This window comes from Notolabrus celidotus, chromosome 21 (genome assembly GCF_009762535.1).
Source record: "Notolabrus celidotus isolate fNotCel1 chromosome 21, fNotCel1.pri, whole genome shotgun sequence".
NCBI lineage: Eukaryota > Metazoa > Chordata > Actinopteri > Labriformes > Labridae > Notolabrus > Notolabrus celidotus.
In genome coordinates this window covers 2596920-2612177 of record NC_048292.1, presented here as the reverse complement: position 1 = coordinate 2612177, position 15258 = coordinate 2596920, and the positions used below count along the sequence as shown (strand labels likewise).

General features: G+C 40.4%; 1 protein-coding gene across 1 annotated transcript in view; it reads left to right on the top strand.

The window, feature by feature from the left end:
- creb3l2 (cAMP responsive element binding protein 3-like 2) overlaps positions 1-15258 on the top strand; it is a 40099-nt gene that overhangs the window by 16787 nt on the left and 8054 nt on the right. The window contains exons 2-7 of the mRNA XM_034674027.1: positions 11552-11795; positions 13331-13587; positions 13671-13749; positions 13867-14069; positions 14498-14644; positions 14734-14792. Coding sequence (XP_034529918.1) covers positions 11552-11795; positions 13331-13587; positions 13671-13749; positions 13867-14069; positions 14498-14644; positions 14734-14792 — 989 coding nt within the window. The remainder of the gene's footprint in view (positions 1-11551; positions 11796-13330; positions 13588-13670; positions 13750-13866; positions 14070-14497; positions 14645-14733; positions 14793-15258) is intronic.

Here is a 15258-nt window from a genome sequence, read left to right as displayed (position 1 = left end):
TGGGCCGAGCGTTCGGTTCTCCGGGGGAAATCAGACATTATGGAAGGAGTGATGTCAGAGGGACAGATGTGTGTTTGTGTTCCTGCATGTGAAGACAAGCAGGCACAGACTGTGAGCAGTGTGTTAGAAATGACTGTGTGACGCATAAAGTTGCGCCCTGTGAGAACTCCTAACACAGTCCAGACATGAAGCCTCGGTGCTGGGCTGGCCTCCTGCAGCCTGCCCCCCCTGGAGATAAGACCCAAATAGCAGAAACCCTCCAAGGTCTGTGACTTGTCTTGTTATGCTGAGACACACAATATCAATACCACAGCAAAGACGACGCTCCAGTAGATGATAAGTGGTCCCACGGTGGTAGAATGCCTTGTTGACTGTCAGGGTTATCAGATACGGGATGAGCTGAAGGCTGGTCTCATGGGTCTGGTTGAGAGATTGTTGTTGGCTCCGGTGTTGCAGCATTTTTGGGTACAGTTCAAAAATGCAGCCTTAAACAGCTGTTTTTATTGGCATAGATGCTTGTAGCTGTTGGAGGGCACTGATGGTCGGTTTGTTGGCTGAACACTTTTGTCCAAACGTTCACGGACCTCAGAGATTAAATCCTGATGGTGACCTTCTGACTTCAATCCCTCATAAATATGACATGAAAATACTGAAAAACATCAAAACTCTTCTGTTTTAACCAAAATGTTCATCCTGCTAACATCTTATTATGAACGTGGTGTTATTATCAACGTATGACGAGTTGTTATAACCGGTATCAAAAGCCGTTTAGATAGCTAGCATGGACGCAGAAGAGCATACGCAAAAGTCTGCAACCTACACTGATTCGTCTTTCACACTTTTGTCTAAGTGTCTCCATTTTTCTGTGATTACTTAATTTGGATAACATATTAAAATGCAAACATAACACGCTAATATCTTAGACCTTGATCTGGCAAAACATTGATATTAATCCCAATATATAACACTATTTTTTAAACTTTAACAGACTTGATTTTGAGCTAAATTCCAACATGGCCTTCTAAAATGTTAGCTAGTGCATTCTTGTGCTAACATAGCATGCTAGTATCTTGTAATTAGCACTTTAGGTTTGCCCTAACATAGCTTTCCAACATGTTAAATTCATAGCCTGCTACACCTGAGTTTAAATCCTCATGTTTGGACTGCTACCTGAGCTTTCTTATTATATTAAGCTACAAAAATGAAGACGTTAAACTTAAGCTAATATATTATGCTAAAGACGGCTACACTCTGAGGTTATTGTCCTATCGTACTTGAGTTTCAATCCTAATACAACATGCTAATGTGTTACATTAAAACACAATCAATTGAGTTAAATGCTAACATCACAAGCTAAAATATCACACTTTGGCCCCTTTGAGTGTCGCATTCTGAGTTCAAAGCTACATTCCTTGATAATATGTTATAATAAGGAATGCTTTGTTTTGAGGTCATCATTAAGGTCGCATTCCAAGATGTTAAACTGAAGCTAGCTTAACGTAACTTCAATTCCTGATTTAGTGTGTAAAATGTTACTCTGTGGCGAGCTACACTTGATCTTTAACCCTGGTATATCATGCTAATATGTTCCACTCTGATTCTAATGCTAACATTTTAGTATGTTAAACTAAAGCCTGCTGCATTTGAGATTCAGTCCTAACACAGTATGCCAGTATGCATCTGCTTTGAGTGCTATGCTAACATGGTATGCTAATCAGTTATACTTGGGACAGCTGCGGTAACATATTATTCCAGTACGTTAAACTTTATATAGCGTGTGTTGAAGTTCAAAGCTAACATAAACTGTTCCCTGCTACATTTGCGTTTGATGCTAGCATACATGCTAATGTGTGTGACATCACTTTGGATATAAGGCTAACAAAGTGTGCTAACATGTTTAACTCAAACTGATACTAGTTTAACGCTAATACAGGATGCTATGTGATAAAATTGAGTTTGCCACACTAACACACTTTAACTAATGATGAAGAGGCCTGGAATATACCAACAGGCTACAGAGTAGAAAGCTTCCTTTAGAACATGGTGTTTATTTTCCTTTACTAACCTAATTACAGACCTTTACATCTGAACTGGAACAAACAACTAAACCTTTGTATGTTTTTAAATCTCATGGATTGAACCTTTTTTTAGGTCAAAACCTGCTTTTAGCTTCATGGGCTCCAGTTTCTCTCTCTATTGGATTAAAAATGTGCAGTTAGATTTATTGACGAGCATAAAGAGCTCCTTTAAGAGCGACCCGTGAAGGAATCCCAGATGGAGGTCCTACACATGTCCTTCAGCTGAATGTTAAAACAGCTCACACACATTGTTAGCATTCCTGATGATTCCTGTTGCTGTCTTGCTCTCAGCTGACACTGGGACTACAACAAATGAGGTTTCCAGTATGCAAATGTACATTTATCTTTAAGTGGGGAATCTCAACAAAGGGCAGTAAGTGAGGGGAATTAGCTGAGAAGCTAGTTCAACTGGATTTAACAGGCGAGAGAGAGAGAGAGAGAGATGGAGAGAGAGAGAGAGAGAGAGAGAGATGGGTTGGAAATATAGGTTAGAGCAGATTTTCTTCTTCCATACCAAAAGAACATTGAGGAACTAGTAACCGAGCAGGAAATCAGAGAAAGAATGATTATCCTTCCCGTCAATGATGTCATGGAGTCAGTGAATACGCCGTGGGCTAACACTCTGACTGTATACTGTAACATTCTGGAGAATTAGCTTTCAGAAAAGTGAAAGAAAACTGTAAGTGAAGCTGATCAGGAAGAGGAAGATTTGTGACACTTTTTTTTTATGACTGCGTAGTCCAAGAAACACAGCCCACAGCCCTGCATCTCCAAAGTGTTTTTTTTATCAGTTATTTATATCTGATTTATAAACTGTTGAATAATTAACATAAACATAACCATTAGTAACTACTTATGGACCTAATTCTGACTGATAACAACAAACTTCTGTCTGAAACACTTCATTTCAGCACTGAGGCCCACTTTCTTCTGATTTGCCAGTTCTCACTGTTACCTTGCTACCAAGTCGTCATTATTGAGTTACCTGATGTTTCATTATTTAGACATATGGTCTTATGTTTCGGGAAGGGAACAAAAAGAAAACTGAATTATGCTCTTTAAAGGAAATTCACCAATCTGTGATGTCACAAATTGATCGAATCTCTTCCCCCTTCTCGCTGATTTCATAACCTCCTGTTGTGTTGCGGGTCAAATTGACCCTATTTAAAAGTCTATTTTAGGCAATATATGACTTCCAAACCAGCTAAATCCAGCATCGAAATCTGGGCAGCATGTGCCAGAAGAGGTGTCGTGTTAATTTATCAACATCACTTACAAAATGTAAAATGAAATAAACAAAAATCTATGTCATGTAAAACTATTTGTATTTATATTTAGGTCTTTCCAATGTACATTTAAAAAAAGTTTTAACATTAATTTGAATGAAAAACGAGTGAGTTATCCTCACTGAACCATGATCTGTGAGGATTAAAGAACACCAATGGATTAAGTCTTGATTTAAATGGTTAGTAAAGGAGTTAAAAATTAGATTTAAAAAAATGTGTATTGGGATTTTTTGGGGTTCTGACACTTTTGCATAATTGAATATGCCCCGGGTCAAATTGACCCAGGAACATTATTGCTGCTCCTGCGAAACGAACATAACAGGAGGGTTAATGCCCGTGTTTAGTATTGACTAGTAGCATTTTTAAAATGATTAGAAAGCATATTATGAACTCTTTAAATAAAGACCTATTTTACCTCTCCCATGGGTGAAGCACACACAGTGCAATTAACTGGGAGATAAATGGTCTGATATCACTTTAAACTTTAACTCTTGTTATCAAGTCATTAAGGATCACGTGTGAGTAATATGTGACAGTGTAGTAGGTTTTACTGTCTGCAATCTAAACTTAGTTTCCTCTCATATAAACTGCTTCACATAATACAAGAACCAAAGATATTTTAAAAGACTAAAACTTCTCCACATTTGAACAACATTTAGTTTTAGATAAAAATCTGTAAAACATCAACAGGCAAATATTAACATCAGAGATAAAGCTGTTATATAAACACATGATATAAGAACAGATTTATGACTTTAATTATCATTTAAATGTCCTGACAGTTCGCCTTGTTGACCTCAGAGGATCAAAATCACACCAACGAATAAGTCATCCAGTTTATCTTGACATACAATCGTGTGTGTGTGTGTGTGTGTGTGTGTGTGTGTGTGTGTGTGTGTGTGTGTGCGCGTGTGTGTGTGTGTGCGCGCTGTGTTTGCACGCTGTGTGTTCAATAGTGATGTCAGCTTGTATCATCAGGTAAAGTACGCACAGATGAGTCCAGGGCAAGGTACACACACTCTTTAATACACACACAGGAGGGAGATGACCCTTGGGCCCGTGTGTGTGTGTATTTGTGTGTGTGTGTGTGTGTGTGTGTGTGTGTGTGTGTGTATGTGTGTGTGTGTGAGTTTTTTTTTTCCAGTGTCCTCTTTCACATCTGGTTTTGCTTTTGAGGGGAGGAAGGCGGCGTTACGTCATCAAACTTTCCTCTCCCCCCTCTGCCCTGCAGAGCTGCAGCCCCGGATCCTTAAGGGTTAAAACGGACCCACATCCCACCTCGCAGGACAATTACAGACCTGAGAGGACATTCCTGCCTCCCCTCTCCCACTCCCACCAATTTAGCTGCTAACTAGTGAGCAGCAGCACAGCTGTCGAGGATTTTACTGTCAGGTCTTATCACTTCCCACTCTGCCCGGTGACTCCTCTTTGAAGGAGCAGGACTGTGGATTATTTCTATCACTAGACATTTAAAAGAAGTGGGGTGTTTAGCTTTTAAGGTCACACCATATGCTGATGACACCATATTGCATCCAGATAGAATCTGGATTACAACAGTAGTCAAATAGGACTACCCATTGTGTACTAACCCTACCTCTGAACAACACAACTGATGGTCTCAAACACATTAAGAAGGCAAGTCATTCTACAAATGAACTCTTGACAAGGCTCATGTTCATTAGAAACCAGTCCAAGAGACCACTTCATGAAGCGGACTGAGAGAAACCATTCCAGGAGACCACTTCATGAAGCAGACTGAGAGAATACCAAGAGTGTGCAAAGCTGTCATGAAGGAAAAAGGGGGCTACTTTACAGAATCTAAAATATTAAATATATTCTGCTTTGTTTAACACTTTTTTAAAAATTAAATAATTCCATATATGTTCTTTCATAGTTTAGATGTCTTTGGTATTAATCTACAGTGTTTACAATAATTAAAATAAATACAAACCCTTGAACGAGAAGGTGTTTATGTCCCAGTTACATTTTTTACATATATTCAAAGTGACCAGAGGATCCTCTGATTTCTCTTTCAGTAAATGATGCATCTAATGCTTTGGTTTTGTGGGAAATATCCTCTTAGTTACAGTAGGAAACTAAATAAATAATAAATAAATAATGCCCAATTCAGTGTCCCCTTCAAGATAAGTTCTAAAAACTCTACTGAAAACGAATCTTATCCATTTCAGGACATCATTATTCTTAAATTGGATGTGTTCAAAACTTTGATGTAAAGCTTAGTTCCCTCAAAGCTAAAATAAATCCTCAGCTTTATTTGCACACATTGCTAATTAGCAAGTTTTAGCAACAATCTGCAGACAGACTGTAAATAATCATATTTTCATGAACTCAAAGCATGACTCAAAAGATGATGTCAGACTTTTTGCTTCCCTCTTCCTGTATTTGTCGTTGATTCGTCATCTTCTTTATTTTGTAAATGTAACATTAATTTATCACCGTAAACACACGTTTAATTAAAGAGTTGTTCGCATGTTATCGCGTGCATTTTGCCCAAAACATGTTGCTTCACAGTCGCCTCTCTCCCTTGATTAATCCATCTCTCACCCCTTCCTAAAGTCAGACCCTTCCTCTGATTGTTCAGAAGACTTTCCTGACCTCGTTCATCGTCTTCCTTTCATCAGCGTTTCTCTGATTTGACGAGGGTTAGTCGTTTTTAAAACTATCTCTAAACTTCTACTTTTGGATGACGCAGGGTTTCTTTGTGCGGCGCTGAAGTTTCACAAGAGATGTAATCAGTTAGCGTTTCCGCCTTCATCTGCAGACGTTATCGTGTCTTCATTAAAAGATTCAGATCTGCGACTCAGTGATGTTCTCTGCATGTGTGTCCATGATTTCAGACTAAAACTGGATTCTGGAGAACTCGTGAACGGGCTCTTTGTTATCACCGCTGCTCCTTCAGAGAACCCAGTGACCTCCTGATTCTCACCCTAGTTCCTGTGTAAACTCCCAGTTTTCCCATTAAGGCTTCAAGTCCCCAGGTTCTGTGTCCCAGCTGGAGAGTGTCGAGTTACAGCTGGCCCGAAATAACACCTCAGTGTTGGGTCTGCAGAGACAAAGAGGTTTCTGTAGTGTGTGATGAGTTACACCAGGCCTGAGAGCGATCCTGCAGCCTGGTCCACTGCCCTGCATCACATTACTTTCCTCCACACACAACCACAACCACACACACACACACACACACACACACCCTGCAGCAGAGATGACAGAGCACATAAAGCCTTACTATGCGTCTTTGGTGTGGTTGTGTTTTCATGAAGGCAGAGTCTGAACCACTCCTTCTTCCTTTTTTGACAAGATGAGGCTTTATTTCCTTTCTGCGTTCTCATGTTGGGCGGATTATTTGTTTATTACTGTTCATATTCGATGACTAAGAGCTTTTTCTGCAGCAGAAAGTAGAACAAATGAGCCAAAGAGAGAAAAGGGCAAAGTTAAAGGTCATATAAACCACGTTTTGACCCAAAAACCTGCCTCAGTTTTTTCTAAATTATGGGTTCAGTATGTAATTACTCCTCCCTAAGCCTACACCCTCTGTTCCTTCACCAACATGATGTTTTCCTCGCTTTGATTACAGAAATCCTGTCTGGATCAACCTCATTGTCTCACTTATTCTTAGACTTGATCATTTTAAATATATATATATATATATTTATTTTACCTTTATTTTACCAGGAATAGTCCCATTGAGATACAAAACAACCTGTTACCTGCAAATATGATCCAGTCTTACTTTCAAGACCGGAGCATTTCAAAGTGAATCATTTCATTATAAGTTTAATGTGGAAAGTCAACCGAGTGGTAAGGTTGTCACAAAACGTGACATGATCTAAAACCTACCACTAAAAATGAAACGTCACAATACCTGTTTCTATAAAAGTCCCTGGGGGCGCCGTTGGCCTAGCGGTCTAAGCATGTGCCCCATATTTGTTCATATAGAGGCTGTAGCCCTCGTCGCAGAGGTCATAGGTTCGATGCCAGCCTCGACCATTTACTGCATGTCCTCCCCCACTCTCTACTCCCCACATTTCCTGTCTCCAACTGTCCTGTCATTAAAGGCAAAGCCCAAATATATAACTGTAAAAAAAAATGAAAAGTCCTTGAAGAGAGACCAACATGAGTCCAATGCAAAAGTGTTAAAAACTGCAGTTCCTCAAGTGTCCACTAGAGGCTGTCTCCAGAAGTACCAGAAACCATATACACACCAATTCAAAGAAGCTGATCTTTACAGCAGGAATGAACATGTTTACAGCCTGGTTCAAAAGACGAGTGTAGTCTGGATAGCTCACTTCTTGATCGGCACACACTGTGAGGGGGGTGAATTTATTCATAACGCAGTAATTTCAAAGCTATTGAGATTACGAGTTTTCCAATGAGAGGCACAGCTGACTTGATTGACAGGCAGGAACACTGTAGCTGTTGGCGAGGAGGCTCAAAGCCCGCCTCTTTACCTCACAATCGCTCAACAGCAGTTAGGTTGAGTTCAACATTTCCAATATGGCTGCTGCCGATGATTGGCCTCAAAACAGCCCTTCAGAAACAGCTGGGTGACGTCACGGATACTACGTCCATTATTTACACAGTCTATGACGGGACATTGAGAAGTAGCCAAGTAGCAAAAGTTTGTGAAGTACAGTGAAGCGTTTACCTCTTTAAAATGAGACTTCTTCATATGTTTGAGATGATAAAATGTCCTAAATTTCATTTTAAAGAAGATGTTCTGAAGCTTTTTCACGCTTAACCTTCTTAACATAAATTGATGTGTTTAACATTTTCCGTTTGACCTACAGTAACCTCTCAATTTGAAAAGACATTATACGCCTATCATCATCACATTAGCTTTAAAGCAACAGTTTGGTGAATGAAGTGAAAATGCTGTTACTAGGACTTTGAATGTTTGCCCATAATGAGATAAGTTTTGGCACATTCACACACACACATTATGTCTTATAACACACACTATACACACACACTCACACACATGCATTGAAGTCATGACTAGTTCACAGTAATGGTTCGAAAAGATGGAAATGGACCCATTCTTGGATAAATGTGTAAATATTTGCCTTTCCCCCTTGAATAAATTCACAGTATGCTGTCCGTGTTTACATTACACACACTCACTCTCAAACACACACACACACACACACACACACACACACATGTGCTCACTCACTTTAAAGGAGGCCAGAGAGCAGGCCTTTTAGGGCAGCATACGGTGGCAGGAGTGTGCTTTGTGTTTATGGAGTGAGGAGGTCATTGCACTGTATAAATGTGTGTGTGAGTGTGAGAGTGTGTGTGTGTGTGAGAGAGAGAGAAAAAAGGCTTGTCGTCTTCTGTCTCTCTCTGGGTCTGTAATTGAAGCCACATGCTTGGCGTCCGGCCGTGAACCCTCCTTCTGTTTCCTCCATCTTGATTTCACCCTCGCTCCATCCATCCCTTCGTTTTCAGTCGATCATCTTTTCTGTGACATAACTGAACAATAAAAGTCTGAATTTAACATTTTCAGAATTTAACATTTTCCTCAACAGTTTAGAATGTCACTGTGTCATCAAAGCTGAATTCTAAATGTTTATTGTCTTCTGATTGGCTGAGCACAGAATGTTCCGACAGAGCTTTTATTCTATTGGATGGATTCCTCTCACTCTGCCCAGAAACAGAACTCCAGTTTGAGTTGCATCAGAAATATTTAGACATTCTTTTTCGGGGCGTAGAGTTCAAACGAGGACAGGACTGGATTTAATTTAACGTGTTAATGTGAATTTCACACATTCACAGTAATAAATACATCTTATGTTAACTCTACTGTGAAAATAAGTCGTTATTAAAGACATACTCTACATTGAAGTGGATAACTTTATTGCGTAACTTCTGACTTAAAGCGGACGGAGCATACGTTTATCATTAAGTGACGTTCATGGAACAATAGAAACATGAACCGAGACTAAAACATGAAGATCACAGAATGTACTGTTCTTATTGTAAAGAACAAGTAGCAGAACATTTTGAGTTTAAAGAGACAGAATGGAGTACAATGTGAAGAACCTGATAAATTCAAGTATAACAGGAAGTGTTTACATACTTTTATTATTAAATTTCACACAGATGATAGATGGCAACCTGTGCGTTGAGCTTTGATATATTTTAAATGACAGAACAGACATTTAAAATAATAATAATAAAAATAAAAATAAAAATTGTATTTATAGAGCGCTTTAAATCAAAGCGCTTTACAAAGCTTAAAAACATTTTCAGATTCAAGGAAAAGTGAAAATACACAAACATGTTTCACCATACAATAAAAACAAAATTATTTATAAATTAGTTTTTATTCAACACACTCTGTGCTTCAATGAAAGGAAGAAAGCCACCTTTTAAACTAAAATTTTAGCATTATTTAATATTTTGTATGCTATTATCTCCAAATCAGTGCTTTCATGGAATTCTTGTTGTGGATTATATTATCAGAAATATTTAAAAAATGTCAATTTAGGGCGCCGTCGATCTAGCGGTCTAAGCGTGCCCTATATACAGAGGCTGTAGCCCATCCCCCAGTCTCTACTCCTCACATTACCTGTCTCTCTTCAGCTGTCTTATCCATTAAAGGCAAAAATGCCCTGAAAAAAATAAATAATAGTCAATTTGGAAAGAAAAATACAACTTTTTTTTGTTGTTTCAAAAAGTCAACTTTTAAAATATTTTTTAAAGCTCCAGTTTGTGTTGACTTTGGCGCCCCCTGTGGACAAAGAGGTCTGTTGCACCTCTTTGCTAATCTCGCTCTGTACATAAGATAAGATAAGATATTACTTTATTGATCCCCCGGGGGGAAATTCAGTTGTTAAGCAACCCAGACATAAGTACAATCAAAAAAGAAGTTTCAATAAGTAAAAATAAAATAAATAAGTAAAAATAAAAATAGATAAATAAAGATAGAATACAATCTAGATATATACAATGTTACAAATGGAATTTAGATTAATAGCAGTAATTACAGGCAGTATTAAAATGAATCAGTAGTGACAGGTTGACACGGTGTGATTATGGTTGGTAATGACAGATTAAATATGTGTATGTAATATGACCGTGAGTTGTAGTAAACAATAATAATGTAATATAATATAATATGGCAAAGAGCAGGCAAGCAGTGGGTCATTTCACTGTGGAACACATTTTTCACTGTTGATAATTTATGTTGACACCTACCGAGCGGCAGCGGTCACACTCATTAAGAATAACTCTATTAAAATGAATGAAGTTGTCCCTGGTGGTCTTGTTTGCTTTTGTAGGTCTTATAGAGACTTCAGTGTTAATTCCAGCTGCTTCATAACCAGCTAAAACTCCTCACAGGAGCTTTAAATAATAAAACTCCACCACAGAAAACGTCCTTATCTGTCATATCTCAAAACTTTTAATGATAGTAATTAAATGACAATTAATCAGCAGCTAAAAGCATTAATTATTCTCTTCTCTCAGGTTGCTTTTTTCATTTTTGGTTCCATTAAATTGAATTTTGGGGTTTTTGGAAACAAGACAATTCAAAATAAATTGTAAACACCAATGAAATGTTTCTACCAGGTGTGTTTAAAACCACACAAACACAAACAGGTGATGTATGTCAGTATGTTATCATCACATCACTTCAGGGGCTTTGCTTTGACTGCCTTTTGTTTACGTTAGTCACAACACCTGAGCAGGGAGGCAGATCTGAACACTCGCAGTCACCTTGTTGAGAGATTTAAAAAAAGATGGAAGGAAAGGAAAGAAGAATGTAGGAGGAGGAATGTAGGAAAGGAGGAGGAGATGGAGGAGAGACGACATGGGGATGACAGAGGAGATTAGGGGTGTACGGGGGTGTCTGTGTTCTTGGTAAACGTATCACCACACTGATAATCACACACACACACTCAGAAAGAGAAACTGGAGGGGAGACTCAGTCTGATTTGTTTGCAGTGAAACACAATTTTACAGACTTTTAATTGGTTTCTTGAGTTTCCCCCGAGGGAGAGAGAACTTCAAGGAGAGGTGGCAATAAAAGATTCATCAGCCTGTAATTACAGGCGGCTGTCAGAGACTCTTTGTGGCTGTGTCATTATCCGTCTGTCTCCTCCTCGCTGGGATTTAATTGATATCTTATTCTTCGTTATATTTACGGTATTTTCTTTCTCTTCGCAGCACTTCTCCGAGCTCCTCGACGACCTCTCCCAGGATGCTTTGCTGGGCCAGCTGCTGAGTGACCCCTTCCTGTCTGGAGGGAGAGGCGGCGTGGAGAGCATGGAGGGGGAGGACGGGGGAGACCTGTCCCCGTCGTCCCCTCTCCCCCCTCACATCACAGCCGAGCACAGCTACTCGCTCTGCGGGGACAGCCGACCACAGTCACCGCTGTCACACCTGACCGGAGAACACGGCAGTGAAGCAGGTGAGTTCATCACTTCTTTATGTGTTAAATTAAATTATAACCCTCTTTATCTACACACAAGTACAATTAACTCATATCAAATTGGGATTAAATGTAGAGTTGATATAATATCTACAGGTGCAAAGGAATCACCATAAAGAACAGTTAGGGCCTGTCTCCACTACCAGCTTTTGCTCTGGCAGCAAACACAACCTCCATTTTTGAACACTTCTCAACTCAACTTTGAAGTTGTACCCTCAAAAACGCAAGTGCTGTGGGAGAAAAGCTGCTACAGGCCATATTAGAGGAAGGGACTTTAAACTGGGAACCCCTGATAACACTGATGTGCTGTGGTTGGTGGACACAGGCCCTAACAAACCTCCAAGTTGCTTTCTTCTTTATATTCAGACTTTTTAACTTTTAAATTAAGTAACAGTCTTTTTCTACATACAAGTACAATTGACTTGTATCAAATTGGTATTAAATATACAGTTGATAAATGATCTACAGGTGTTTTATGGAAACGCCATAAGAAAGAACATTCAGTGAAAAATCCCCTGTTTAAAAAAAAAATCCTCCTTAAGTAGGGTTGGTTTGGAGAAAGTAGTTCAGACTGTTTAAATGTACATTAAATTTGACTTAAACTTGAGCTACCTTGTTAGAAACTTTGGTGCCATTAACAAGGATGTAATAGATTGACTCCACTTGGTGACAGTAAGGGCCTGTCTCCACTAACAGCTATTTTCTGCTCTGGCAGCAAACACAACCTAGAATTTTTGAATGTCTCTCAACTCCACTTTGAAATTTTACCCTCGAAAACACACGTGTAGTCAGTTTCTCCTGTCCTTAAAGTCTCCTGCCAAAGTTGATATCTCAATTTTGATTGGCCATGAGCATGGGCGTCATGGTGGGGGGGAAAGTGGAACTGACTACTGACTACTATTTCCTCTAATAGTTGGAGCTGTCATGAATATTGTTTAACTGGCTCAATATCTGAACATAAATTTAAACTCTTGTCTCTTTAAGGCGCCTCAAACCTGTTATTTCCAAAGTTAAAGTCACAAAAAATGTAATGGAGGTGTTCTTGTAACTGTGGTGGTTGGGGGGCCAGGTGATATCTTTGGAAGGGGTCCCAGAATTCCTCATGACACCCCTGTCAGTGATGGAGAAGTGACATTAAAGTGCGTGTTGTTGTTCCATAAGGTTAGCCATTTCCAACTGAGACAGTGTGAGCACACTCAGCTGATAACGATGGTGTTTCTGTGCTGAGGATGCTGCAAACTGATAACGCTGAAGTGTAGTGGTTAGTGGAGACAGGCCCTAATGCACCGCCAAGCTGACAGTAAACTTCAACAGAGGATAGATTTGCACGTTGACTCTGTCAGATCTGTCAGAATTCATCATTCACACTGATGCTGGTCCAGCTGGTTTCTTCAAATCAAACTGGTTTAATGGTGTACACCTGACTGGACTGGCAAAACTGGAAATTCACCAAACCCTGTCCCCTGGTTCAGTTCTAAATCCTAATCCTAATCTAATGTTGTGTTTCCCTCCAGAGTCTGACGGGGACTCAACCGAGTGGCCGATGGAGCAGGACGAGGCCATGGACACCCTCCTGTGCGAGACCCCCTCCCTCCTCCCCACCCTCTCCCTCTCTCTGACCACAGCAGGACCTCCAGCGCCCGAGGACCCGGCTCCTGCTCCGGCTCCGGCTCCTGCTCCTGCTCCTGTTCCTGTTGCTGCTCCTGCTCCTCCTGCCGTCACCCCGACTCAGCCCCCAGCGAACAGCAGCAACCAGAGCAAAGGGATCAAGGTGAGCCATCAGGGATTAACGATGAACCTCTGATCTGTGAGGAGGTTTTAGAGTTTGTGTTGAATGTCTTTCTTTGTTTGCAGATTAAGGAAGAGAATATCATCCCCCAGATTAAACTGGAACCTCATGAAGTGGATCAGTTTCTCAATCTTTCCCCCAAAGGTCAGAATTCAAACTATCCCCCTTCAGCGTGTTGTGAGTTATCTGATGCAACGAGGCCCCCTGCAGGCCGTTAGCGGTACCTCCTTAATGACAGAGTGAACCATGTGTGTGTTGCAGGTCTGGAGTCCCTGCAGATGCCTCCCACTCCTCCCAGCTCCCACGGCAGCGACTCAGAGGGCAGCCAGAGCCCCGTTCACGCCCCGCCCGGCCTCTCCTGCCCCACCTCCCCCACCAGCCCTGCTCCGTCCCAGTCCAGCCTGAAGGTGTCGCCTCGAGCTGCTTCATGTCTCTCCAACTCTCCCCTGCTCACCGCTCCTCACGTGAGTTACAACCTGAATCAATATTATATACATATGCACAACATGTTAGGGTACAACGTGGGACAAGATTAGTCCGAGTGTTTCAATGATTTAACTTTACAGTGTCTTAGTTTGGCCAAAAAAAGACCGAACACTACTTCTGGGATGATCGTTTTTTGGGAATATACAGTGGAGACTCTTCTTTTCCCTTGATGAGAAGCTTCATGCTGATGTGTTCTTTGAGAAAGTCTTCAGAAATCATCAAACAATCATGGATGTGTATGAGTTAGGCGTCTTCTCAGCTTTATTTGATCATGCTGAAGATGTATTTTCCCCTTAACTCCACATTTCTGTAACTGAGAGTCTTGTTCCAACTTTGAGTCGCCAAGAGAGATGACATTTAAAGTGTTGAAATCCACATCAAACATGTCTTGTGTCTCCTGTTTCAGAAGCTGCAGGGGTCGGGCCCGTTGATGCTGACCGAAGAGGAGCGCCGCACGCTGGTGGCCGAAGGTTACCCCGTCCCCACCAAACTGCCGCTCACCAAAGCCGAGGAGAAGGCGCTGAAGAAGATCCGCAGGAAGATCAAAAACAAGGTTTGAGTCCTGATGGATCACAGAGACAGAGAGCAGAGACTGAGGTGCGTCTTCTTCCTGATGTTTGAATTACTTTCTTTGTGTTTCAGATTTCAGCTCAGGAGAGTCGCAGGAAGAAGAAAGAGTACATGGACACTCTGGAGAAGAAGTGAGTCGGCCTCTTTCCTGTTCATATTAATGTCGTTTGAGATTACAAAACAAAAAGAAACGTCATCTCCACGTCAGAAATGATCGCTTCAAATGTTGTATTTCCCAAGATCCTCCCTCAGTCTGTTAATTTGATTTATTAAAGTCTCATTTAAAACGACTGCAATGACATCACAGATGTTCCTCAGACTCATTTGATTTGATTTATTGATTTAGCAAGGACAGAAAAACATTGAGCAAACCACTCATTTCCATCTGTAGTGGTGAATGGAAGTGATGCAAACATACAAACAAACTCCGCCCAACAGAAGGACAGACGATAGGAAAACAAACCAACACACACTGGACCATGAAAACCAGTCGATGTGTCCCGCTCTGAACAAAATATATGACAGAAGACGGATGTGAAGGCTTGTTTTTTTAACTTCTAAGTAAATATTAATCGTCCTAATTCAAAGTGTAAAAGG